Source organism: Salmo trutta, chromosome 8 (genome assembly GCF_901001165.1).
Source record: "Salmo trutta chromosome 8, fSalTru1.1, whole genome shotgun sequence".
NCBI lineage: Eukaryota > Metazoa > Chordata > Actinopteri > Salmoniformes > Salmonidae > Salmo > Salmo trutta.
This window is the reverse complement of record NC_042964.1, coordinates 42415439-42440822: the sequence shown is the minus strand read 5'-3', so window position 1 is coordinate 42440822 and position 25384 is coordinate 42415439. Positions and strand designations below refer to the sequence as shown.

Genomic DNA, 25384 nt, shown 5'->3' with positions numbered 1-25384 from the left:
TGTGAAAAGTCTTATAAGTCTGAAGACCCTCTTATAAGGAAACGTTTTGTCATGAGTTCAAAAGAATGAAGGAAGGATCATTAAATGGCATTAGAGCAAGAGAAATAGACAGAATAGAAGAGAAAAGAAGCAAAGGAAAATACCGAGAAGAAAGGAGGAGAACAAATGAGGCAGAGGAAAGAGGTAGGAAACGAAACGCTGTTCTTGCACCTGACCCACATCCCTCATGGGAGACCCAGATTCCGCTGTGTCAGCACTAAAGGCCATTGTACCCAGTCCCTGTATTTATGAGCAGGGGAGGCAAGGGATCAAGGAGGGGACCTGTCAGACCCCAAGGATGAATGGCTTTTGGATGGGAAGGAGAGATGGGGGCGGAGGGCTGCCCAGCTGCCTGACACACTGTTAACAGTTCATTTGATGGAACATTTACGCCTCAAAGCAGAGATATAAATTCAACACTAGCTGCCTCCCTATGATGTCTGTGGACCTGTTGGCTGTTTCAGACCAGAGCCGTGTTGAAAAAACAGGGTGGCGTTTGACATTTTCTTAACCGTACAAGGACACGGGTATTCTGTTTACAGAATATCATAAAGCATCATTGAGAAGAGGCACTGATTTTCCATCTCTAGACTGGACATGCTACCTGTCCCAGACCTACTGTCCCAGACCTGCTGGAACCCTGACCTGTTCACCGGACGTGCTACCTGTCCCAGACCTGCTGTTTTCAACTCTCTAGAGACAGCAGGAGCGGTAGAGATACTCTCAAAGATCGGCTATGAAAAAGCCAACTGACACTTACTCTTGTGTTACTGACTTGTTGCACCCTCGACAACTACTATGATTATTACTATTTGACCATGCTGGTCATTTATGAACATTTGAACATCTTGGCCATGTGCTGTTATAATCTCCACCCGGCACAGCCAGAAGAGGACTGGCCACCCCTCATAGCCTGGTTCCTCTCTAGGTTTCTTCCTATGTTTTGGCCTTTCTAGGGAGTTTTTCCTAGCCACCGTGCTTCTACACCTGCATTGCTTGCTGTTTGGGGTTTTAGGCTGGGTTTCTGTACAGCACTTTGAGATATCAGCTGATGTAAGAAGGGCTATATAAATACATTTGATTTGATTTGATTTGGTTAAATGGGTTAAGAGAGGGAATGGAGACCAGGAGACCAATACAATTGTGTGTGTGTGTGTGTGTGTGTGTGCGTGCGTGCGTGTGTGTGTACGCATGCCTGAGTTATGAGACTGTTAAAATGTCGGCAGTGATGTTATCCCAAGTGATGGCTATAGGCCAGTATGCTACAGGCTAAAGCTGCTCACAGCTTCTCTATACGGTAATGATAGAGCCACTCAGTCCATGTGATTTACATTTACATTTAAGTCATTTAGCAGACGCTCTTATCCAGAGCGACTTACAAATTGACACACGCAAGGGTTTGACATCCTTGTGAATGTCTCAAGAATGTCTTACTCTCACCTGAATGTCTCAAGAATGTCTTACCCTCACCTGAATGTCTCAAGAATGTTTACCCTCACCTGAATGTCTCAAGAATGTCTTACTCTCACCTGAATGTCTCAAGAATGTCTTACCCTCACCTGAATGTCGCAAGAATGTCTTACTCTCACCTGAATGTCTCAAGAATGTCTTACCCTCACCTGAATGTCTCAAGAATGTCTTACCCTCACCTGAATGTCGCAAGAATGTCTAACTCTCACATGAATGTCTCAAGAATGTCTTACCCTCACCTGAATGTCTCAAGAATGTCTTACCCTCACCTGAATGTCTCAAGAATGTCTGTCACCCACTGGAAGAGCACCGTGAAGCTAACAACTTAATTGTCTGTGTTTGGAATATTTTCACAGTGTGAGATAAGTGGGACAAGACTTTATAGCAGTAGCGGTGTCTCTGAGAATAACCTTAGAAACAGCTGGGAGCTCACAGTAAGAGAGCAGTATTTATTTCATTTCTCACTCCGACCAGCCTTGTACCCAGCAGAAGGCCAAAGCTGATTGTATCCTCTTTTCCCCAAACAACCAAATGAACACAACTGTAACAGGGGGTCGTCTAAAGGGGATCAAGGCGCGGCGTGTAGAGTGCTCATATTTACTTTATTAATGAAACACTTAACAAAAACAACAAAACAACCACCAACAGTTCCGTAAGGTAACACATACAAAACGGAAAACAACTACCCACACCCACACATGAAAAACAGGCTGCCTAAGTATGGCGTCCAATCAGAGACAACGATAGACAGCTGCCTCTGATTGCAAAGCATACCTGGCCAAAACATAGAAAACAAAAACATAGAAATAGAAATCTAGAAAACCCCACATAGAAACAGAAAACCAAAACCACCCAAAATTCCCACCTGTCATGCCCTGACCACTCTACTATGGAAAATGACCTCTTACAAGGGTCAGGACGTGACAGTACCCCCCCCCCCCCCCAAAAGGTGCAGACTCCGACTGCTCTGTGCTGTAGACCACCGCTGGCGGTTTTGACCTACAGGCCGCCACCGGAGGATCTGGGCTGGGGAGCGTCGCCGAAGGCTCTGGACTGGGGAGCGTCGCCGGAGGCTCCGGACTGGGGAGCGTCGCCGGAGGCTCCGGACTGAAGAGCGTCGCCGGAGGCTCCGGGCTGAAGAGCGTCGCCGGAGGCTCCGGGCTGAAGAGCGTCGCCGGAGGCTCCGGACTGAAGAGCGTCGCCGGAGGCTCCGGACTGAAGAGCGTCGCCGGAGGCTCCGGACTGAAGAGCGTCGCCGGAGGCTCCGGACTGGGAGGCGTCATAATAGGTTCCGGACTAGTGACCGTTGCTGCTGGCTCCATGCCATGGATCGTCTCTACAGGTTCCGCGCCAAGGATCATCACTGGAGGCTTCTTACCATGGATTATCTCTACAGGTTCCGCGCCAAGGATCATCACTGGAGGCTTCTTACCATGGATTATCTCTACAGGTGCCGGGCCATGGATTATTCCTACAGGCTTCGTGCCATGGTTTATCCCTACAGGCTCCGGACCATTTATAATCCCTCCAGGCTTTTTGCCAAGGATTATTTCTTCAGGTTCCAGGCCATGGATTACCTCTTCAGGCTTCGTGCCATGGAATATCCCTACAGGCTTCGGGCCATGGATCATCACTAGAGGCTTAGTGCCCTGAATCATCTCTACAGGCGTCAGACCATCGATTATCACTGGAGGCTTTGTACGTGGAGCAGGAACCGGTCTCACCGGACTGGGGAGACGCACTGAGGACCGAGTGCTCAAAGCAGGCACCGGCCGTACTGGGCTATGGATGCGAACTGGAGGGAGAGTGCGAAGAACAGGCACAGGATGTACTGGATTCTGGAGGCGCGCTGGAGGGAGAGCTCAAGGAGCAGGCACAGGACGTACTGGGCTATGGAGGCGCACTGGAGAGATTGATTGGTGTCACACTTTCGCCCTAGCTAACACACCTGACTACAAAAATCAATTAATCATGGTTTTCAGTTTAGAATGCAATTTGTTTAATGAGCTGTGTTCTCTAGGGATGGGGTAAAAGTGTGAAACTTCTCCGGCCCCCAAGGACTTTAGTTGCCCATCCCTGATCTAGCCTAACCCCCTTCCTGCTTTTTACCATCTGAAGCCTCCCAACTTGAGCTAAGAGTTTTCTTCTGGACTAGGATTGTGGTCAGGAAAAACTCCCGGTTCTTACTTTCAACCCTCTATTTCCATCTTACCTATTAGGTAACTGGTGACTTGACCAGGAAAAACTCCTGGTCTTATCATGGCCTATAGTCACAATGTAAGACCAATAGATGGAATGCAGACAGCTTGTCAATGACACCCAATGTTCGTTCATTATAGACCGTGCTGGCAGCAGTCAAGGCCCCTCCATCATTTAGTGTGTAGTAGTACGTTGATGTGTTGTTGTGCACATGTCCATGTCCCTCCATCTCCTGTTCACTGTAACGCGACTCTCCACTCAATGCTTGATTAAACTAATCAGTCTGCCTGGGTCACGACTCCTGGCTTCAGGCTGGTCTCATGATTACTCAGGGCCTGTCACTCAAGTCAAGGCTGGAAATAGACTTCACTTTCATGCATCCCTCATGTCAATAGTAGAAATCTATCATATAGGCATCAGTTGACAGGGAGAAATGGAATAAGTGAATTATTGATCAGTCACCCCAGATCTAAAAGCACTTGATTTGAAGCTCCTGCAGTGATGCAGGAAACATTGAGAAGTCGGTGGTTATGGCTGCAACGATATCTCTTTTTCCACATTAGGGGATTGAGTCACTGGCCCACAGTCCCAGCCTGTGATGAATGGGTTCTAACTAAGCAGCCCCCTGTTAGCCTGACATGCTAACTGTTCACCATCTTAGTAATGAGTCTTTGGGGTGAATTAGGGCCTGTTCCCATCAGCACCTTGTCTCTGTGTGGCAGCCTAGGGACAGGTGGGACTGCTCAAACTAGTTATTATACACAGCAGGATGTTCTACTGCTGACTCTCCACTTCTTGATGTGATGTAGGACCAAGACTATTCCTGTGTTTGCTGTAGCATGGTTTAATTATGTAATGCCTGTAGAAGGCATGCAGGGGTTTTGTGTTTTTTTTATGTCACAAACATTTTACTTGTTTGTGTTTGTGAACAGGACTACGTGTGTGTGTGTGTGTGTGTGTGTGTGTGTGTGTGTGTGTGTGTGTGTGTGTGTGTGTGTGTGTTGTGTGTTGTGTGTTGTGTGTGTGAACAGGACTACCAGAGTGTGTGTGTGTGTGTGTGTGTGTGTGTGTGTGTGTGTGTGTGTGGGGACAGGACTACCAGTGCGTGTGTGTGTTTTTATGGGATCACATACTTTTGGTCTGTGTGGCTTTCAAAATGTCATGCGATTGAGTGGATGTGTCCATTATGGAAACACATGAACATATAGGCTTGTATTTTACTGTATGTATGATAAATTATTACAGTCATATTCAATATTTTAACATGATTAAACCCTAAACATTATACCCAGACGTTAGGTGGGTTGTCTTTAGAATGGACACAGATATCCTGGATCCTATAGGCTAATGAGCAAGGAAGCTGTGGTAGCTGTCACTCACCTTATAGGGGCTTTGGACTAGTGCCAAGGTGCCATGATATCCTGTGCCTGGCCTGTCTGACCCAGACCAGGGTGATGCAGTACAGTGAGCAGAGGCCAGGTCTGGGTCTGGACCAAAGGCAAATAGAAACCATGTACCCAGCCTCGGTCACTCACTGTCAGGGGTAGTGTAATTACAGAATCCTTTAGATCACAGATAACGTAACGATATACACACAATCAATCTACCGGTGCATGAGTTCCATAGAGGACACCTGAATCTGACAGTAGGCTTGTGGAAACAGCAAATTGTGAGTCTATGGGCCAAGCACCATACTGGAAATGTAACATCATAAAATAACAACCGTCTCCATAGCCCAGGTTTACTGTGTTTCTATAGAGTGGAGGGAAAACTAGAAAGGAAATTACTAAATTAAATTGATTATTACATTAAATTAATCACATATAGGCTTATAAAAGAAAGAGCGTAAAGCTTTTTGCACAGCTAATGCAATTAAATCGAACTATTTTGGCAATTAAACACCTACACATGCAAGGCAGCAAAAACAAAGCAGGAAAATCTCCTGACAGAATGTTTTTGTGGGGTAAATAATATAATGTCATCTCCTGACAGAATGTTTTTGTGGGGTAAATAATATAATGTCATCTCCTGACAGAATGTTTTTGTGGGGTAAATAATATAATGTCATCTCCTGACAGAATGTTTTTGTGGGGTAAATAATATAATGTCATCTCCTGACAGAATGTTTTTGTGGGGTAAATAATATAATGTCATCTCCTGACAGAATGTTTTTGTGGGGTAAATAATATAATGTCATCTCCTGACAGAATGTTTTTGTGGAGTAAATAATATAATGTCATCTCCTGACAGAATGTTTTTGTGGGGTAAATAATATAATGTCATCTCCAACGAGAACCCTTGACTGTCACTTATTGGTGAAAGGCTTTTGTGGATTGCTTTGTGTTTTGACCTCAAAGTGATGTTTGTTTACAGTATTATGACCTAGATAGCAGGAAGTAGAGGCTGCGGTTACAAAAAATTGGGGAAAAAATAAAAAAATTGAAAAAGGCCCAAGACATGGATGCTTCAGTAACAGTGGAGGGTTGTGTTTGGGTTACTGACACTGTTGTGTCTCCTGGGAATGGTGAATGACCAGCATTGGATTGTCAGGGAATGTCAGTCTATCCTGTTAGCGGTCCACTGAATTTCCACCATCTTGAAATTGATGTGTGTCCTGGGCTGAAAACCAACTCATTGTGCTTCTTAGTTTGCTTGTTAGCATTCTCATGTAGCTTATTTTCCCTCTAGTCATACGCAGGCTAAACCACAGGATTATGTTCATCCATCTTTTTTTCTTTAAGGTGTAATTTGTTGAAACGTTAATCACTTCTTTAATCTAATGACCAGTATATTACTCCACCATCCAACCCCTCAGGCCAAAGAGCACAGTATAGCAAGATAGAGAAAGGGAGAACTCATTTCCTCTTTTGGCAAAACCAGAAGGCCTGCAAAACGAAGGAAAGTAGCTTTGCGAATGCAAAGGCGGTACCCCACAGGGCGGTACCCCACTCATCCTTCCCACTAAACGTTGTGCCTCATGAAAACAGTAATCATCGTTCATCATCAATGTCACCCATCTTAATCTCTAAACAGAGCTCTGTGTTTGACCCATTAGCCAACGACAGACAGGCAGACTGACAGTCTGTGGCTGTGGAATAGCCCCTATTGTAACGGCGTTGGTAGTCGTGGTTTAGGAATGAGGCGCAGGAAGCAATGAGCACAGGGAGTGTTGTTTTTTAATAAACACTTTGAGAAACAAAAACAAAGTTCCCAAACACAGGGGAATAAATAAGGTGTGACAATGCCAAGCCGAACATGAACAAGACAGTCGGAAACAACAATTAATCCCGCACGAACAGGAGCGGGCCAGCTAAACTAAATAGCCCCTCTAATGGCTAATTGACCACAGGTGTCTAAAATAAAAAAAAAGGGAAAAGCAAGGGAATCGGTGGCAGCTAATAGGCCGGTGACGACGACCGCCGAGCGCCACCCGAGCAGGAGGGGGCGCCACCGTCGGTGGGAATCGTGACACCTATGTACTTCCTGGGTTCCAGGGAGTGCACAATGCCAGGTTGTTGGATGAGATAGGGCTGTTGGCGGCCGGTGCCCGCTGCTGCCTGAAACCCAGGTGGTTGGCGCGGCTGTGTTTACTGTTGTGGGTGGTGCTCTTTGGTTGAGCAGCGTCCAAGGCCTTGGTTCTCAGGGGAGAGTGGCTGTTTTTGTGAAAAAGGCTGCTGACTTCTCTTTTGTGATGTTGGGCACTGCCCGTTCTTAGTAGACCAATGTCGCCTTAATTATTGCCAATCACAGTATTCCTCTTTCTGATTCTTTCTCTGTTCTCTGTTGAGCTGGCTTTGGACCGTGTTAATTTCTCAGACGACGGGCAGCCAGTGAGGCTGTAGTGTGTGTGTGTGTTTGGGTTTCCAAGGCTCCACTCTACTGACCGACCAATGGCAGATTGATGTGCTTAAAGGCTGTAAGGCCCTCGGTGGCAGAGTACCGCTGAGCAACGCCGTGTCTCCAACAGCTGTCTTCCAAAAAGTGAGAGGAGCTGCCAAGGCAAAACACAGAAAAGCACTCGTTCAAAGGAAACGACAGTAGCTGGATGCCTGACTAGAAAATCCTGCAGTGGAGGAGGATTTGTGCTGTAACTTTGGTAGCAGAAAAGTCTCACATCATCATTATGGAACTGTCTTTAAATGACTTTCTGAGGCTACATGGTACTTTGTCAAGAAGACACCGTACTTATCAGCAAACAAGTAGTTGACATCGTTCAGGGTTACAAAACAGGGAATGTGATGATGATGTCATTTAGTGACAGATCTGTTTGGATCAAGTTAACACAGATTGACATCTCCAGAGCCTTACTTTGGCTGAGTCCTCTAAGTCTCGATCATACACATTATCGACCAGATAAATGATTTGGGGATTTATCCTGAGCCAGGATCAACCTCACCTTCCCTTGCTCCAAGCTGCATGTCTGTGATTGACAGCTGCCCCCAGCCCCATGTGTTAAGACTGAGACTCTATTGCAGCAGGTGTCAGTGTCCATCTCCTTGGTGAAGGACATACCATAGCTGAGCGGACGTTTAGTGAAGGCAGTAGAGCCAGTCTCTCCCTATAGACCCAAACTACTGTAAGCAGTCACAGAGAGTATGGTGGTCTACAGATCATAGATAACCGTAGTTCCATACTGTGTGAGTGTTAGAGAGGCTATTCCTGTCAGCTCCTTCACTCTTCCACTCCAATCTACTTCTTGATGGGGAGAAGAGGAGCGAGCGGCTGCAGGCTGTGACCTGGATGGAATGCCCTGGCTGGACCGCTGGTGTGTGTGTGTGTGTGTGTGTGTGTGTGTGTGTGTGTGTGTGTGTGTGTGTGTGTGTGTGTGTGTGTGTGTGTGTGTGTGTGTGTCCATTGTGAGGAGCTAATCCATAGTGACCTCCAGCTCCTCCCCCCTTTAGTCTCCCAAGAATCTCTGTGATTTACTGGAGCATAGAGCCGGAATGACATGACATCAAAGGAGGGACCTTGACCGTGACCCCCTTTTGGAGGGGCGTTTAAAGAGGCCACTGTGGGGGAGAGAGGTTAGGGTCAGAGATGTGTGTTTGAGGGAGGGAGGTAGGTTTTTCTATATTTTCTCTGTTATCTTGGTCATTGCTTTGGGGGATGTAGTTCCTGTCCTTCAGCTAACACTGTTGGAAACCTGTGGCCCAGAGACCAGGAGAGAAGATGGAGAAGGATACAGAGAACCCACACATGGCTTCTCTAGCTTGAACACTTATCATGGTTGGTTGGCTGGCCCCTTTAAACACTGACCAATCTTTGTGCCACTATTTGATGGTCATCATTTATAAGGCTGATAGGACACCAGTTTTGCAGGCTGGTTGACTGAGGCCAGGCCAGGAAGACAGGAAGTTGTCATCTGCTTTGGAGAGGCATGTGATATGTTGAATAGAATCACATTGAATAGCTGAAAGTAACTCCTCAAACTTTTCTAACGCAGGCTGCATTTGAAGTACATTTGGTGTGAGGTTGGATTTATGTAGGCTACATTGACATCTGATTTGTCCAAAGGACACCATCATTTCAACGTGAAGCTAGGTATACTATCATTGGTCCATGGTTGATTGGATCTTTAGAAGTAACAACCATTAACCCTATAAATAGGATGCCAAATTCATGATATCAATAATACACTTTTAAACCATACCATTTTACCATCACCAAGTCAAATATGAAATTCAACATTATTTCATCCACCCTAGCGCAGCAGTGTGTGTGGGTATGTGCTGTGCTTGGCATCGAATGTGAGATGAGACTCCTCAAACACACCATGAGGGTGCTGCTCTAACAGACCAAACCACCCTTGTACACACACACCCCACCCTAGCTTGCAGGAGTCACAGATGTGTGTATCGTGCTGCGATGTTGTTCACCTCATATCTCATGCTGGTAAAGGTGTTAAGTACAGTAGGAGTGAGGGCATTGAGAGCAATAGTAAGGGTGTCTTTTTGTAGGCACTAACGGAGACTAAGTCCACCATGGCTCGATGGCCAAAGCCTGTAGGGAAATGAATGGGTGTTTTGAAGGTTTTGGATAAACTCTGAAAATTTGTTCTGTGGTAAACACAGGCTTAAGAGATCTTCTACGTTTTGTTCTATGAGATCATCTTCATCAGCTAACGTTACTTTTTGTGAATTTTTGAAGCATTTATGTAATCAAATAAATCACAAAGCGCATAAAGTCTTCATAATTCATATATGTCACGTTAACTGACTGATGTTATCTCATAGAACAAAACGTGTGGCTCACTTGGTAGAGCACGGTCCTTGCAGCACCAGGGTTGTAGGTTGGATTCCCGTGGGGGATCAGTATGAAACTGTATGCAGTGACTACTGTAAGTCGCTCTGGATAAGAGCATCTGCTAAAATGACTAAATCTCCTAAACCTGTTTCAACCTCAGACCTTATTTTCGGCGTTTATCCCAAAACCCCATTCTATCCCTTTTAATTTCCTCCATAGGAATGGCTGAACAAACTAGAGGTAGAAAATGCTAACTCATTTCAGTTTTTTGGGACTACAAGCTGGCGAGCTCTATTGCTGACCTCGATATGTAGTTGGCTCTCTGGAAGACTGCCCTGAGAAGGAAGGGGTTAATGGTACTCTTTGTATTGGCTTGGAAACTATCTTATAACCAAAGCTGGCTGACACTCTTCTGAATGGGGTAATAATGGTGCATTACCTTTACTACAGCTATAGGCTGTGATTGATTGCCTTATGAATATTCATGATCGCTGATAGACATGGCAGCTCTGCTTGTAGCTCCTAAGCAACTTTGCAGTATTTCGTTTTTTTGTTTTGTTATTTCTTACATTATTAGCCCAAAACGTTTTTTGGCGTTCATATTTATATATTTCTTAATTCCATTCTTTTACTTTTCGATTTGTGTATTGTTAGATACTACTGCACTGTTGGAGCTAGGAACACAAGCATTTCTAGAAAAAGACAGGTGCAAGGGGAAAAACGCTGATAGGCTTGACGAACAAAACAAACTGGCAACAGACAAACAGAGAACACAGGTATAAATACACTGGGGATAATGGGGAAGATGGGCAACATCTGGAGGGGGGTGGAGACAAGCACAAAGACAGGTAAAACAGATCAGTGTGTGACAATTTCAATACATCCGCAATTTTCTCTCAGCCTCAGCTAATTGTCTCCTATCGTTTCTTCTCTCTCTCTATCATGGTCTCTCCCTCCATCCCTCTATCTTTCTCTCTAGGAGCTGCCTTGTGAAGGCTGGGACCGGGACGAGCTACACAGATGGGAAAGACAGGAGAAGAGACAGGGGCAGACGGCAGCATGGCGTCTATCGCTGACTACTACGCAGGCAAGAATGTGTTGATCACTGGCGCCACGGGCTTCATGGGCAAGGTGCTGGTGGAGAAACTGCTGCGGTCCTGTCCAAAGGTCCGAACCCTCTACCTCCTGGTCAGGCCCAAAGCTGGACAGTCCATGCAGGAACGGGTCAGCGACATGATGAAGTGCAAGGTGAGGGGCACAACTCAAAGTTTTAGTACACTACTAGGCTGTAGTACACTAGGCTGTCGTACACTATACCAGGGGGTGAATCTAGTCTAAAGAAGTTCCTTCTCATGATGTCATCCTATTGATCTGCACTGATCTGAAGTGAAGGCAAACTGTATAATTCATCTGTTTCCTGTTGGCTTTGTGCCACATGCAGGATGATTGGGTTAGGTGTTTTGTATTCTTGCAGCTTTGTGTTTATTGAAACATTGCTTGATGTTGTGAGAGAAATGTCCCAATGAATAATATATAAAATGGTTTTATGTTGTTTTATGACTGTTGCCAGTGAAGTTCAAGTGGACTATCCAAACCATACGAGCCTACTCACCTACAGAGAGATAAAGGGGCGAGAGAGAAAGGGAGAGAAAGAAAGAGGGAGAGAGAAAGGGATGGGAAAAGACTGTGTTGGGCTTAATGAGCTCTGATAGATTGAGACTGGGAGAGTATTGACGTGTTCACAAATGCATGCTGAAGCATCGGGGCTCTGTTTTACTATCTGCTGCTACTGATGTTGTTATTGCACTCTAACTGAAAACACACACACACACACACACACACACAGATAATTAACTCTGTCAACAATGGAGGCACCAGTTAATGGTGTCTTAATTAACTCTCTATCTACAATGGAGGCACCAGTTAATGAGAGAGAGAGAGAGAGAGAGAGAGAGAGAGAGAGAGAGAGAGAGAGAGAGAGAGAGAGAGAGAGGAGAGAGAGAGAGAGAGAGAGAGAGAGAGAGAGAGAGAGAGAGAGAGAGAGAGAGAGAGAGAGAGAGAGAGAGAGAGAGAGAGAGAGGAGAGAGAGAGAGAGAGAGAGAGAGAGAGAGAGAGAGAGAGAGAGAGAGAGAGAGAGAGAGAGAGAGAGAGAGAGAGAGAGAGAGAGAGAGAGAGAGAGAGAGAGAGAGAGAGAGAGAGAGAGAGATTCTACCTGCTGTGATTTTTGAATTCAAACGCCCAGAATGTGTCTTCACACACCAGAGAAAGGATAACAACTTGGTGTTCATCAAACACAGTAGTCGGTTTGTGCAGTTGACAACACTAGCCAGCCGAACAAGACAGTGAGGAAGGAGAGGATAAAGAAACAGACCGGCTGCCATGTCGAGCCTAATCAAACCAGACCATTCAAAGGAATGTGTTTAAATACGGCTGTATAAAGCATTTCCCTCCAATTGTTATTCATGTCACTGTTGCAGTCTGCATAGTCTCTCAGGACAGTCTTAACAACAGAGCACACTTGAGATTCTGGGTGCCAAGATTACGGTCTCTGTATTATCCGTCTTAGACAGAGGTTTTTCTTTACAAACGAGGATTCTATAGGATGAATGCTCTCGGCCCGTTCCAGCCGCCTTTCATGCCGTATGGCCTTATGGATATTGAATGTCACTCAGAACACTTGTTGCTAGGTAACGGCCAAACCGAGCGTCTCTGTGGGCTTCGTTAAAAGCATGTTATCAGGCGCTGTGACCTGGAAAAGGACATCCAGATAGACATCTGATTGATTTGACTCTCTTCTGATATGCCTTGACCATTAAAGAATAGGCCTAGAAATGAGCTGTTGTCTGGTTAGTTGAGTTCTGTGAATTGCAGGACATTGGATGTAATGTAAAGTGTGATAGATATGCATAAGGGGTAAGTAACAGTGCCTTAGTTGAGGCTTTTTTGCATGTCTTCTCCCACTAATAGGCTGCTCTTCTCTTATATTCTAGACAAAGAAAAACTTTATTTAGAGCTGAAACAGAGCTTTAGCCCAGCGTGTTCTCGTCAGAGTGCGGATCTGTGTGGGAGAGGTGGGGGATGCTGGAATGCTAGAGGGGCAAGAAGGGGAATCTGCTGGAATTCTGCTGACTGGGCTTGGGTCTGAGTGGGTGATGACCTGGCCAATATGTTCTGTACTGAGAATTGGTCAGTGGAAGAGGAGTGGTCTTTAGTTTGGTGGGATGTGGTTGGTGGAATCTAGATGGCATCCTCCTCCATGGAGGGATGCTGAGTGATACACCTGTGTGTGTGTGTGTGTGTGTGTGTGTGTGTGTGTGTGTGTGTGTGTGTGTGTGTGTGTGTGTGTGTGTTCGTGTACCTTATTAGTTGCTGACTCCAGCAGTCATCTGGATCTCACCAAGGGAGGGCCAGAACAGAACAGCTGCCCTGGTGTACTGCACCCCAGAACTGCCCACCTTCTGTTCTCCTGTTTATTAACACCATACCTCAGCTATTACCACACCTCTCTTATCAAACAGTCTAGTGGATGTGGAAATGTAACTGATTGTTGGTTCTCCGTATTTGTTCAAACTTGTACTCAGTTATCAGAGGGGAGGAGGAGGGCCGGGAGGGGGTTGAACCAGGCCTCTACTGAACAACTGTTGTGTTGTTCTTGTTTTGGTAAAGAACAGTCATCTCTCTCTTTGTCCTCCTCTTGTCTTGCTCTGAATGAAGGGTACATTGTGTGACTGACGGAGCAGCAGGGAAGCAAGGGCGTGGTGATATACTGTGTCTTAGGCAGCTAAGCCCCACAACAACTGTTCCTCGGGCGCTGATGACGTGGATTAAAGCAGCCCTCCGTACCTCTCTGATTCAGAGGGGTTGGGTTAAATACAGAAGACACATTTCAGTTGAATGCATTCAGTTGTGCAACTGACTAGGTATCCACTTCCCCCTTCCACTGTGTGTGTGTGTGTGTGTGTGTGTGTGTGTGTGTGTGTGTGTGTGTGTGTGTGTGTGTGAGAGAGAGAGAGAGCGATGAATTACATTTGGCCTATCATTTTGTCTCCCTGACCGACCCTGATCACTGTGGTGAGATCACTGTGTCACACACACGTTTAGGGCAGGGTGGATATCACACTTCACCTATAGCTGAAAAGCATATCTCTGTCTTTCTCTCTCTGTCTGTCTCTCTCGCTCTTTCTCTGTCTCTCTCTCTCTGTCTCTCTCTCACCACACCTGACCACAGCCAGATGGATGTATATTTCTTAGAAAAAGCCTGTGGTTGTTGTGTAGGCTATGTGTTTTTCCTGTTTTAATCTCATCCCACAGTGCCAATCAGGTCTGTCTGTTGGGACATGCCTAGAGCAATGTTCCGTCGAATTGTTTTTGGCACTGAGCAAATTTCAGTTCTGCTGAGCGCAAACTTGAACGTTGTGAAAATTCTGTGCAACTTCCAGCACGTGTTTACTGTGAACACTGAGGCTATACCCACTTTAAGTTAGTTTTAGCAGTGGCCAAGTAGGCTACTGTGGCTATTTGCTCATATTCCCTGTAGCTCAGTTGGTAGAGCATGGTGTTTGCAACACCAGGGTTGTGGGTTCGATTCCCACGGGGGGCCAGCACAGAAAAAAAAAAAAATGTATGAAATTGTATGAAGTGTATGCATTCACTACTGTAAGTCGCTCTGGATAAGCGCGTCTGCTAAATGATGTAAACGTAATAATGCAGGCCTACCAGAGTGGCCTACCGTCAAAAATAATGGAGATAAAGCATCCCATAACTTTATAACATGGAAATAGCTGTTCTATCATTCAGCCTACAGTAGCAGCCAATGTGCGGTGTTCAGTGTAGGCCTACATTCCATTAAACTTTTGATAAAAACGTGCAGGGGTTGATATTAAACTGGTCTCCCGAGTGGCGCAGTGGTCTAAGACACTGCAACTTGGTACAAGAGGTGTCACTGCAGTACCTGGTATGAATCCAGGCTGCATCATATCCGGCTGTGATTGGGAGTCCAATAGGGTGGCGCAAAGTTGGCCCAGTGTTGTCCGGGTTTGGCCGGTGTAGGCCATCATTGTAAATAAGAATTTGTTCTTAACTGACTTGCCTAGTTAAATAATTCTTTTTTTATCCACTTGTCCTTCAGACAAGGAGGTGACTGAAAATGTTGGTGTGTTGTTTGATGAAAGAAACCATTTTACAAAATAAAATGCATTATTTTTCCCATACCATTATTACAGAGAATCAGACAAATTATGCTACCCTCTGCCTATTGGCTACTTAGCTTATTCAAGCCTGTCTCAAAATACAACATTGATGTTGCAGTGACCGTCACGAGTCATGAAAGGCAGTCAAATTCCATGTGACCGTTTAGTCACGGTAATTAGGCTTCTCCAAGCTCTGATGCTGCTGATGGTCATTAGTAGCCTACCTAACTTGCTAACTGCCTGGTACTCCAGACTCTATTGTCCCTCAAATCACTCTGTCATCAATGCAAATGTAATTACAAAACGAATCAAACACTTCATAAGAGCCCATGAGCTCATGTAGTGCAACTTTATATAGGCTATGCAATTGCATGAGAAAACAGAGTGATGGCCTCTATTAAAAAGAGGAGGCACCCATCAGCTTTTTATAGGCTAGGCCTACTTTATTTAGTTCTCAACATTCCTAATATTAAGCAAATATTAAGCACATTGCTTATCTTTACAACCGGAGTATAGCCTACCTGGCTGGCATGAAAATGAACCACAGGAAAAGCGTCCTCCATTCGCTATTTAAGTGCAGAGATGACATGTGTTTTTCCCCTACCACTGTTTGCATGATAATGGTCCATTCTAAATCAAAACAAATTTCACACATATATTATTTAGTACACAGTTGAAGTCGGAAGTTTACATACACTTTAGCCAAATACATTTAAACTCAGTTTTTCACAATTCCTGACATTTAATCCTAGTAAAAATTCCCTGTCTTAAGTCAGTTAGGATCACCACTTTAATTTAAGAATATGAAATGTCAGAATAATAGTAGAGAGAATGATTTATTTCAACTTGTATTTCTTTCATCACATTCCCAGTTGGTCAGAAGTTTACATACACTCAATTAGTATTTGGTAGCATTGCCTTTAAATTGTTGAACTTGGGTCAAACGTTTCGGGTAGCCTTCCACAAGCTTCCCACAATAAGTTGGGTGAATTTTGGCCCATTCCTCTTGACAGAGCTGGTGTAACTGAGTCAGGTTTGAAGGCCTCCTTGCTCGCACACACTTTTTCAGTTCTGCCCACACATTTTCTATAGGGTTGAGGTCAGGGCTTTGTGATGGCCACTCCAATACCTTGACTTTGTTGTCCTTAAGCCATTTTGCCAAACTTTGGAAGTATGCTTGGGGTCATTGTCCATTTGGAAGACACATTTGTGACCAAGCTTTAACTTCCTGACTGATGTCTTGAGATGTTGCTTCAATATATCCACATCATTTTCCATCCTCATGATGCCATCTATTTTGTGAAGTGCACCAGTCCCTCCTGCATCAAAGCACCCCCACAACATGATGCTGCTACCCCCGTGCTTCACGGTTGGGATGGTGTTTTTCGGCTTGCAAGCATCCCCCTTTTTCCACCAAACATAACGATGGTCATTATGGCCAAACAGTTCTATTTTTGTTTCATCAGACCAGAGGACATTTCTCCAAAAAGTATGATCTTTATCCCCATGTGCAGTTGCAAACCGTAGTCTGGCTTTTTTATGGCGGTTTTGGAGCAGTGGCTTCTTCCTTGCTGAGCGGCCTTTCAGGTTATGTTGATATAGGACTCGTTTTACTGTGGATATAGATACTTTTGTACCTGTTTCCTCCAGCATCTTCACAAGGTCTTTTGCGGTTGTTCTGGGATTGATTTGCAATTTTCGCACTAAAGTACGTTCATCTCTAGGAGACAGAACGCGTCTCCTTCCTGAGCGGTATGACGGCTGCGTGGTCCCATGGTGTTTATACTTGCGTACTATTGTTTGTACAGATGAACATGGTACCTTCAGGCATTTGGAAATTGCTCCCAAGGATGAACCAGACTTGTGGAGGTCTACAATGTTTTTTCTGAGGTCTTGGCTGATTTCTTTTGATTTGCCCATGATGTCAAGCAAAGAGGCACTGAGTTTGAAGGTAAGCCTTGAAATATATCCACAGGTACACCTCCAATTGACTCAAATTATGTAAATTAGCCTATCAGAAGCTTCTAAAGCCATGACATCATTTTCTGGAATTTTCCAAGCTGTTTAAAAGCAGTCAACTTAGTGTATGTACATTTCTGACCCACTGGAATTGCGATAGAGTGAGTTATAAGTGAAATAATTTGTCTGTAAACAATTGTTGGAAAAATTACTTGTGTCATGCACAAAGTAGATGTCCTAACTGACTTGCCAAAACTATAATTTGTTAACAAGGAATTTGTGGAGTGGTTGAAAAACAAGTTTTAATGACTCCAACCTAAGTGTATGCAAACTTCCGACTTCAACTGTATGTAAATATTAAATCAAGAATAGTCTGATGGGTGCAATATTAGCCTATCACTTTTGAATTATATATTATCACTTGTGAATGATGCCCAGCATAAGAAACAATGCCTTTTATAAATTACTTTTTCGAATCATAGTTCCACACCTCATGTAGCCTAGCCCATAGGCCTATATGTTTTAATAAGGATTGTATCACAATTAAAGTGGCCAAATAACTTCTTAAAATGAAGCACGTTAATCCGCTTTACAACGGGTGTGGAGTTTAACTGGCATACATAATGCAGGCAGCGCGTGAGTTTCAAGTTTGAGGAAGATCATTTTCACCATAAAAATGCACCTTTATAATAAAAGCATTTCCTGCATATCATATTTGTGGTCACTTTTGATAATGCTGTTTTCCTATTAGCGCTTGTAGCCTACTGCCGTGAACGTATTGCTGCGCTCATAATGTGAAGAAATAGCCTAATAGTTTATCAACATTTTAAGCTGTTGTGTCAGGCTCATTGCTTAAAACAGTTTTTTGATGCTAGTGGTTGTATTAATTTGGCATCTATCGCATCTGTCCCAGCCTATGTTTGGAATATTTATTTCTCGCACATAATAGAATAGGTCAACTTTTGTACTATGGGGGGTAGTAGATTGACATAGTCTAGTGCTTTTGCTGTTCGTTAGGCCTACTCATCTTGTTGGCTGCAGAAAAGTAAATGTGGACAGTTCCAATATCTTCAATATGCGCCTCGTTATTGGATAAGGATATGCGCTGTTGCGTCCCCGATGTGTCTGTCTATAGGTATAAAGTACCTATTTCTTTGTTAACCGCTCAAAATCGTTTGGAGAAAACATCCTTTGTATTTTATTCAGCTTTGTTCAATTGTATTCTTCATACTATAAAATAATATGAAATAATGCCACGAAATTCTAAGCAAATCTTGTCTGCTAAATGAACTATTGTAGCCCACAGCCATATGGCATAGCCAGATCAGGAACTAACGTAAGGACAACTCAGAATATGCTATTCTGTTCTTCTGAAATAGACTACATTTTCTTCATATCATGTTTCTTTAGACCTGTCTAAAATAAATCATGGATTTATTGTGAATGTGTAGGCTATTTTACATTTATTAGATTCAAATGTAGATGTTCCAAAGGTCTGCATCCGTGTCTTGTAGGCTATGTGTGGAAGCCAGGAGATGCTAAATGTGTTTGTTCATGAACGGTCAGTTACCGTGAGACCAACAGTTATTTGCTTGACAATCACTGGCTGACAGAATATCGTGGCCCCCACATCCCTACTTGGAGATTGACCAGTCGATTGCGATTGTTGAGTGCTTCTCTCTGTGGGCTATATTTCTTCTGCGGCTGAAGTCCCGGGGAGCGGCGTGACCGTGACCGCTCGCAGTTTAGAGGGAACATTGGCCTGGAGTTTAGTCTCTACTGAGGGAGGGCAGGGCCAGATCAGAATGACAGCCAGGACAGACTAACAGACTACCTAGCCAGTCATCTAAAGGTTACTGTACTACCACATCCATACCCCATAAGGACCAGGAGTTTTCCTGGTCAGGTTCTGTCGTCAGGAGAAACTAGACATAGAGGAAAGCTGGCCACTGATGATTTAATAATCCCTAAGGTCCTTTAAGGAGCACCGGCCATTTACACATTTGAATTATTTCTATGATATGATGAAAAACTGAGTTGTAAAATTGAAGCAAGGCATGTTGGCCAGGCAATGTAAAATCCACAAAGCTTACAAGCTTGGCATTCAGCCTATATTAAGATTTCCATATTAGGCAACTACTCCACCTAGATATTTAAATCACTTTTACAGAAACCTACATGACAATTAGTATTTTAGGGCACTCTATAACTGAAATAGCCTAAAGCTTTCCTGCCTCACTGAATTCAATGTCAGTAATTGCATCCCCAGCTGGCTCTCTATATGCGGTAGCAATTGAGCTTGGGGACGAGGTTACACGTTGTCCAGTGGAAACAAAAACTCCGTTTAGATTAAGGCTACAACCACATCCATACGCCCATAATGTATTTAGAAATGTCTGCCTTTGTGGATTCCTTTGTTTCAGTGCTCTGTGGTAAACCAGTGGTGACAGTGGCTGGTACTGTAATCCTCTCTGGTATTGCATCCTTGAATTATTGGAGCCCCTGGGATGGATGGGCCGGCTGGTGTGGCCCAAGTACCTCTGGGGAGCATCCAGGGTAACACTTATTGACTGGCTGTGTTTACAAGGCTAGTCTACACATTGCAGTGGTACCTGCTCTAGTATGAGTGTCTCAAGAGTCACCCCCAGTGAAGGGGGGAAGGCCCTCTCAGCTCCCCAGCTCATTAAGGGTACTACGGAGAAGTGTGTGTGTGTGTGTGCGTGCGCGTGTGTGTGCTCGTGGATATGCATGGGTCCCCCACGAAGACACTGTATTATCGATTTCCTCTTTTTTGCGACTAATATTCAGGCCTGATTGCTTTCTTCCCTAACAGGGAGCTTGGTGTTTCCACTTGTTCCTGCCCTACTTATAGCCTTGTAACTGTCTCTCTGCATTGATAAATGCCAGCTCTCACTGTGGGTAATCACCTTTAACACAGGCATGGCATAACTGTTGGCGGGTTATGGCTGTTAAACAGGTCTATGGCTAGCACTGCTGCTCCCATCTGGCCTGGTGTACATAAAGGTATATTACAAGGCCCTGTAAAGCTCTGTTTAAATGGTGGATATAACTGTTCAGAGAGCACTCACCCACACAGGGCTATACCGTTACACACAGGTCCAATCCAGAGACAGGGAGTTTGACAGAGAGAGAGGCCTAGGCTGCCAGCTTGGCACGGTGCCAGTCATTTCATGCCGCTCCTCATCTGGGGCTGGTTGACATGTGGCGCGAGGCTGGCAGCAGGCACACCACACATCCACGACTCCCTTGAGAGAGAGAGAGAGAGAGAGAGAGTGAGAGAGAATGTTTTGCGTATAATTAGGCCACAAATTAACTTGGTTTGTGAAACAAATTAGCACATTGCATAGTGCCAGGAGAGCCATCAGGGTAGGGCAGACATGCATTTAGCTCATGCTCAGTGGTGGCCCTAATCCTAATGGGGACCACAGCAACCCACACTGGTGTCCCCATAGGGATAAAGAGTCTGCCAAGTGACTTGCCCTTTCCACATCTAGATAGTTGTTTGTGTATTAGACAAGGCATTTAGCTGATCCAATGTGATGGTCTTTCTGCATGATTGATGACCTTCTCTTTCTGTCTGACCGCATGTTGAGGTCAAAAAGTAGCGATGCTAGAACGGTACCTTGGTGCACACCAAATCACAACGTCTCCAACTCTAACAGATGCCCTACATGAATGACCTGGAGGAGGCAGTAGACAAAGCCCTGAGTACATCTCTTCAGACCTGCACAGCCATTGGTCACCTACTGCTCTCCAGTCTTGGACTTGTGGTTGATGGATGGAGCTTAAACAGCGAGAGGAAAAGAGAGAGAGTGTCACTGTGAAATATGAAAGTATGGAATGCTTGGGGGTCAGAATTGACTTGTTCTTGTGTAATGACTTAGCCCTTGGTGTGTGTGTGTGTGTGTGTGTGTGTGTGTGTGTGTGTGTGTGTGTGTGTGTGTGTGTGTGTGTGTTTGCAGGTGTGCGCAGGTGTGCGTGTGCATGTGTGTGTGTGCGCGGGTGTGTGTGTGTGTGTGTTTGCATTCCTACGTGCATGCTATTGATCTGCCTGGGATGAGAAAGGTCCATTTTCATTTCCTGTAAAGGAGTCAGAGGTTCTGAGAAGCTCCAGGTTTTGATGTCAGGATAGATAAGAGCCTGTTCTCTATAACACAGAGGATATCGTGTTCATCAAGATTACCCAGCCCCACCGTGTTCCTCCCTTTGATAAACTGGGAATGGAAACTGATTGAAGCACACATCGTCACCACACTGAATCAAACCACCATAAGGTTTCCTTTAAGGAATACGTGATTCAGGTGAAGGAGGATGGTTTGGATGCCAGTAGAATGCTGATTCTCTTACATGGAAACATTCCATTTGTGTGGAAGCACCTCTGGTATTTTTCTTGCCATGATGCAGTGTGTGTCTCTGTGCCCGTTGGAGCGTGGGGGTGCTTTCAGCTTGGTTTCCTCTGTAATCAATGGATTGACAACAGTTGCGCTCCGACCAGAGTTCCGGGATTCCGCTCGGTCAAACACCCCTCTGGACCAGGGCCAGCCGCCACAAGTAACGCTCCTCAGAGGGGCCACAACCCTCTCCACATCCCTCTGTCACCTTCCCTAAACCCTAGGGGTTACAACGGTACGACCACTGAGGAGAATATGCAGTTAGCCTGACCATTAAGTTTGCTTGATCAGTAAAGCATGGCGTTAGGTCTGTCCCTGTCGGTGGTTTCCAATGACCACATGGATTCCTATCTCTCATTATAAAGTAGTCCTTAGTTCCATTTGGTTTGTTCTAGAGGGATAATGGAATTTTCCATGGCTCGCCATGAAGTCACTGTCTCAGAAGTGGAATGCCATGCCATCGGTATGCCGACTGCCGAGCGCAAATTCTAATATTGCTGTCTGTCACCGTAAAGTAAACTGTACTGTCCTGTTGGTATTGATCCTCTTGCATTGATTTGAGCACAGCGTCAGATAGCCTCCAGCTGGGACTGGATGATCAGCAATGCTCTGTCTTCCGCCTCTGTTTGCTTTTATGATTTATGCCCTGGTCTGCACCGCTGAAGAATCCTCCGGGTCTTTGAGGAGCCGTGGTATGTACTGGATGACGTCCTAGAGAGTTCTCCCAGGGGAATCGTTCCTGGAAGTCCACTCCAATGTTTCCCCCCAAGAGCCAACCACAGAGAATGTAAAGACTAAACAGAGATAATAAACTGACAGACACATAGAAATGGCTTAAAGCCATGATATATCTTTAAACATCTCCATTACCTATATTATAGTGCTCTACCTTTGTACTGTAGACTAATCGGGACTTCTAGCTACTGTAGATTTTCGGCTTTGTGATCAGCTGAGAGGGGGCCAACTACAAAGCAGACCCAATTACCCAGCATCCATCCACCCAGCCTGGCTGAAACACTAACAGCTGTTCGACCAGAGGCGGGGGAAGAGGCCAGGGATATCTTTGGTGTGTACTGTGTTTAATCTGAGCACTTACCAGTCGGCTACCTGCAGAGGCAGCCTCTTTGGCCTACATGGCTGTGTGTGTGTGTGTGTGTGTGTGTGTGTGTGTGTGTGTGTGTGTGTGTGTGTGTGTGTGTGTGTGTGTGTGTGTGTGTGTGTGTGTGTGTGTGTGTGTGTGTGTGTGTGTGCGTGTGCATGTGCGTGTGCGTGTTTGTGCGTGCGTGTACGTGTGTGCGTTTGTGTGTGTGTGTGCGTGTACGTGTCTGTGTGTGTGTGTGTGCGTGTGCGTGTTTGTGCGCGCGTGTACGTGTGTGCTTGTGTGCATTTGTTTGTGCGTGTACGTGTGTGTGTGTGTGCGTGCGTGTGTGCGTGTACGTGTCTGTCTGTGTGTGTGTGTGGGTGGGTGGGTGGGTGGGTGGGTGGGTGCGTGTGGTGGGTGGGTGTGTGTACTTACATGTGTCTATGTTCATTTGTGTGTCTTACCCCGTGTGCATTGATGTGCCAATCCTGAGCTGTACATGTGATTGCTTCAGCCACCAGGGACCCTGTACATGAAGCAGGACAGATGCCCAGTCTGCATCACTCCAGAGCTGCAGCCAGTCTTCTATGTCATGATTCTATTTCACTCCTGTGAAGTTGTGGCTCACCCGGCAAAGAGACACCCAGTCAGCTCCACTCCCCATCACATCCAACCACAGCCCACCATGCATGAGCAATACAATCACAATATGCTGCTGTATACAAGCCTCCCTAGGGACAACAGCACACACAAAACACTTTCTGTCATTCACATTGTAACTTTTATTCCCTTCCCTCTCTTTATCTCGCTCTAGCTACTCTCTCTTTCCCTGCCATATCTTTGCTCCAGGGGACAGCTCTCTCTCTCTCTCTCTTTCTCTTTCCCTGACATCTCTAAAGGGGCTGTGAATGAGTGGCTATATTTACAGGATGGTTAGTGAAGCTGTTTTAACATGGCAGCTTGGGTTGCTAGCTGAAAGGAAGGGGCCATTAGTGTTGGGTTTCTGTTGTTGGATTGGGGGTAAACTTTGAACGTTGAGATATTAAAGACATGATAGATCAGCCTCATAGTATATAAAGGAGTGAGAAGGTTCTCTGTAGTAAGACTAAGCTTGGAATGTGCTGAGTCCAGGGAAAAGGATTGCATGTGACAGTATCGATAAGGAAAGAAACCGTTGAAGGCTCATATCACTTAGTTCCCTGCTTAGCAAGAAGGATGCCATGTTTAGAGATAAGAAGGAGACTCCACCCAAAGTGGGGTATGAATATCACCACGGGGGAAGCCATGTCTTTTGTCTGAATACAGCTGTGTCGACCCTTTGGGAAGAATTAAACTTGGTTAAAGCTTCTCTAGTGTCCGAGTTATTTACTCTGAAAATTAGAACCTAACACTGTGAAAGTCCACAAACGCCACTGTTGAAGTGGGAGGAGAGTCTGAGATTTACAACCCCAAGGCCAAGTGGGAGGAGAGTCTGAGATTTACAACCCCAAGGCCAAGCAGGAGGAGAGTCTGGAGATTTACGACCCCAAGGCCAAGCGGGAGGAGAGTCTGGAGATTTACGACCCCAAGGCCAAGCGGGAGGAGAGTCTGGAGATTTACGACCCCAAGGCCAAGTGGGAGGAGAGTCTGAGATTTACAACCCCAAGGCCAAGCGGGAGGAGAGTCTGAGATTTACGACCCCAAGGCCAAGTGGGAGGAGAGTCTGGAGATTTACGACCCCTAGGCATTTCTTCACATATAGACTCATCTGGAGCAGGTTGGCTGTAGTACTCACCGACACAGGGTTATACCATTACACACAGGTCCCACCCAGAGACCCGCACAGAGACAGGGAGTTTGACAGAGAGAGAGGCCTAGGCTGCCAGCTTTGCACGGTGCCAGTCATTTCATGCCGCTCCTTATCTGGGGCTGGTTGACATGTGGCATGAGGGGCAGAGACGCAGCGAGGCTGGCAGCCCTACATAGTCAGTCAGCATAACAGATATCTAATAGATAACTCTGTTGAATAGATAATCCCTGTTGAATGGATGCTGTGTTCTAGCCCAGTCATCCCAGCAGTAACACATCCCTCTTGGCTCTGTGTTTGAGGCTACAGAGATACAGAGAGATTAGCTCCTCTGTCTCAGCCCTGACGGCCATGCTGCACTGTTACTGTGGGAAGATGCCGACACACATCCGCACTCTGTCTCTCTCACACACATTGAAACTCATGCACACACACAGACACACAGAGAGAGTGAGAGAGAGTGAGAGAGAGTGAGCGTGAGAGAGAGTGAGAGAGAGAGAGAGAGAGTGAGAGAGTGAGAGTGAGAGTGAGAGTGAGAGTGAGAGTGAGTGAGAGAGAGAGAGAGAGAGAGAGAGAGAGAGAGAGAGAGAGAGACACACACACACACACAGTCAGATGATTTGTGCCAGAGGGGAGATCAGTGGTAGGCTGGCACTGGAAGACTGCCTCAGTCTCTCACAAAAGAACACCCATATCCCACAATGCCCTTCTCTCCTCATCTCTGAACAAAGGCCATGCACAGGCCCACAATCACTGACCTCACTTACCCCTCTGACCTTAATGCACTCACTCTTTCTTCCCCCTCCCCCTTTCTTCCTCTCTCTCCCTCCCTCTCTCTTCCTCTCCCTCCCTCTCGCTGCCTCTCTCTCTCCCTCTCTCTTCCTCTCTCCCTCCCTCTCTTTTCCTCTCTCCCTCTCTCTCCCTCCATCTCTCTTCCTCTCCCTTCCTCTCTCTCCCTCTCTCTTCCTCTCTCCCTCTCTCCCTCTCCCTCTCTCTTCCTCGCTCC

At 45.5% G+C, this 25384-nt stretch overlaps 1 protein-coding gene across 1 annotated transcript in view; it reads left to right on the top strand.

The window, feature by feature from the left end:
* LOC115199001 (fatty acyl-CoA reductase 1) overlaps positions 1 to 25384 on the top strand; it is a 56444-nt gene that overhangs the window by 13107 nt on the left and 17953 nt on the right. The window contains exon 2 of the mRNA XM_029761484.1: positions 10931 to 11199. Coding sequence (XP_029617344.1) covers positions 10972 to 11199 — 228 coding nt within the window. The 5' untranslated portion in view covers positions 10931 to 10971. The remainder of the gene's footprint in view (positions 1 to 10930; positions 11200 to 25384) is intronic.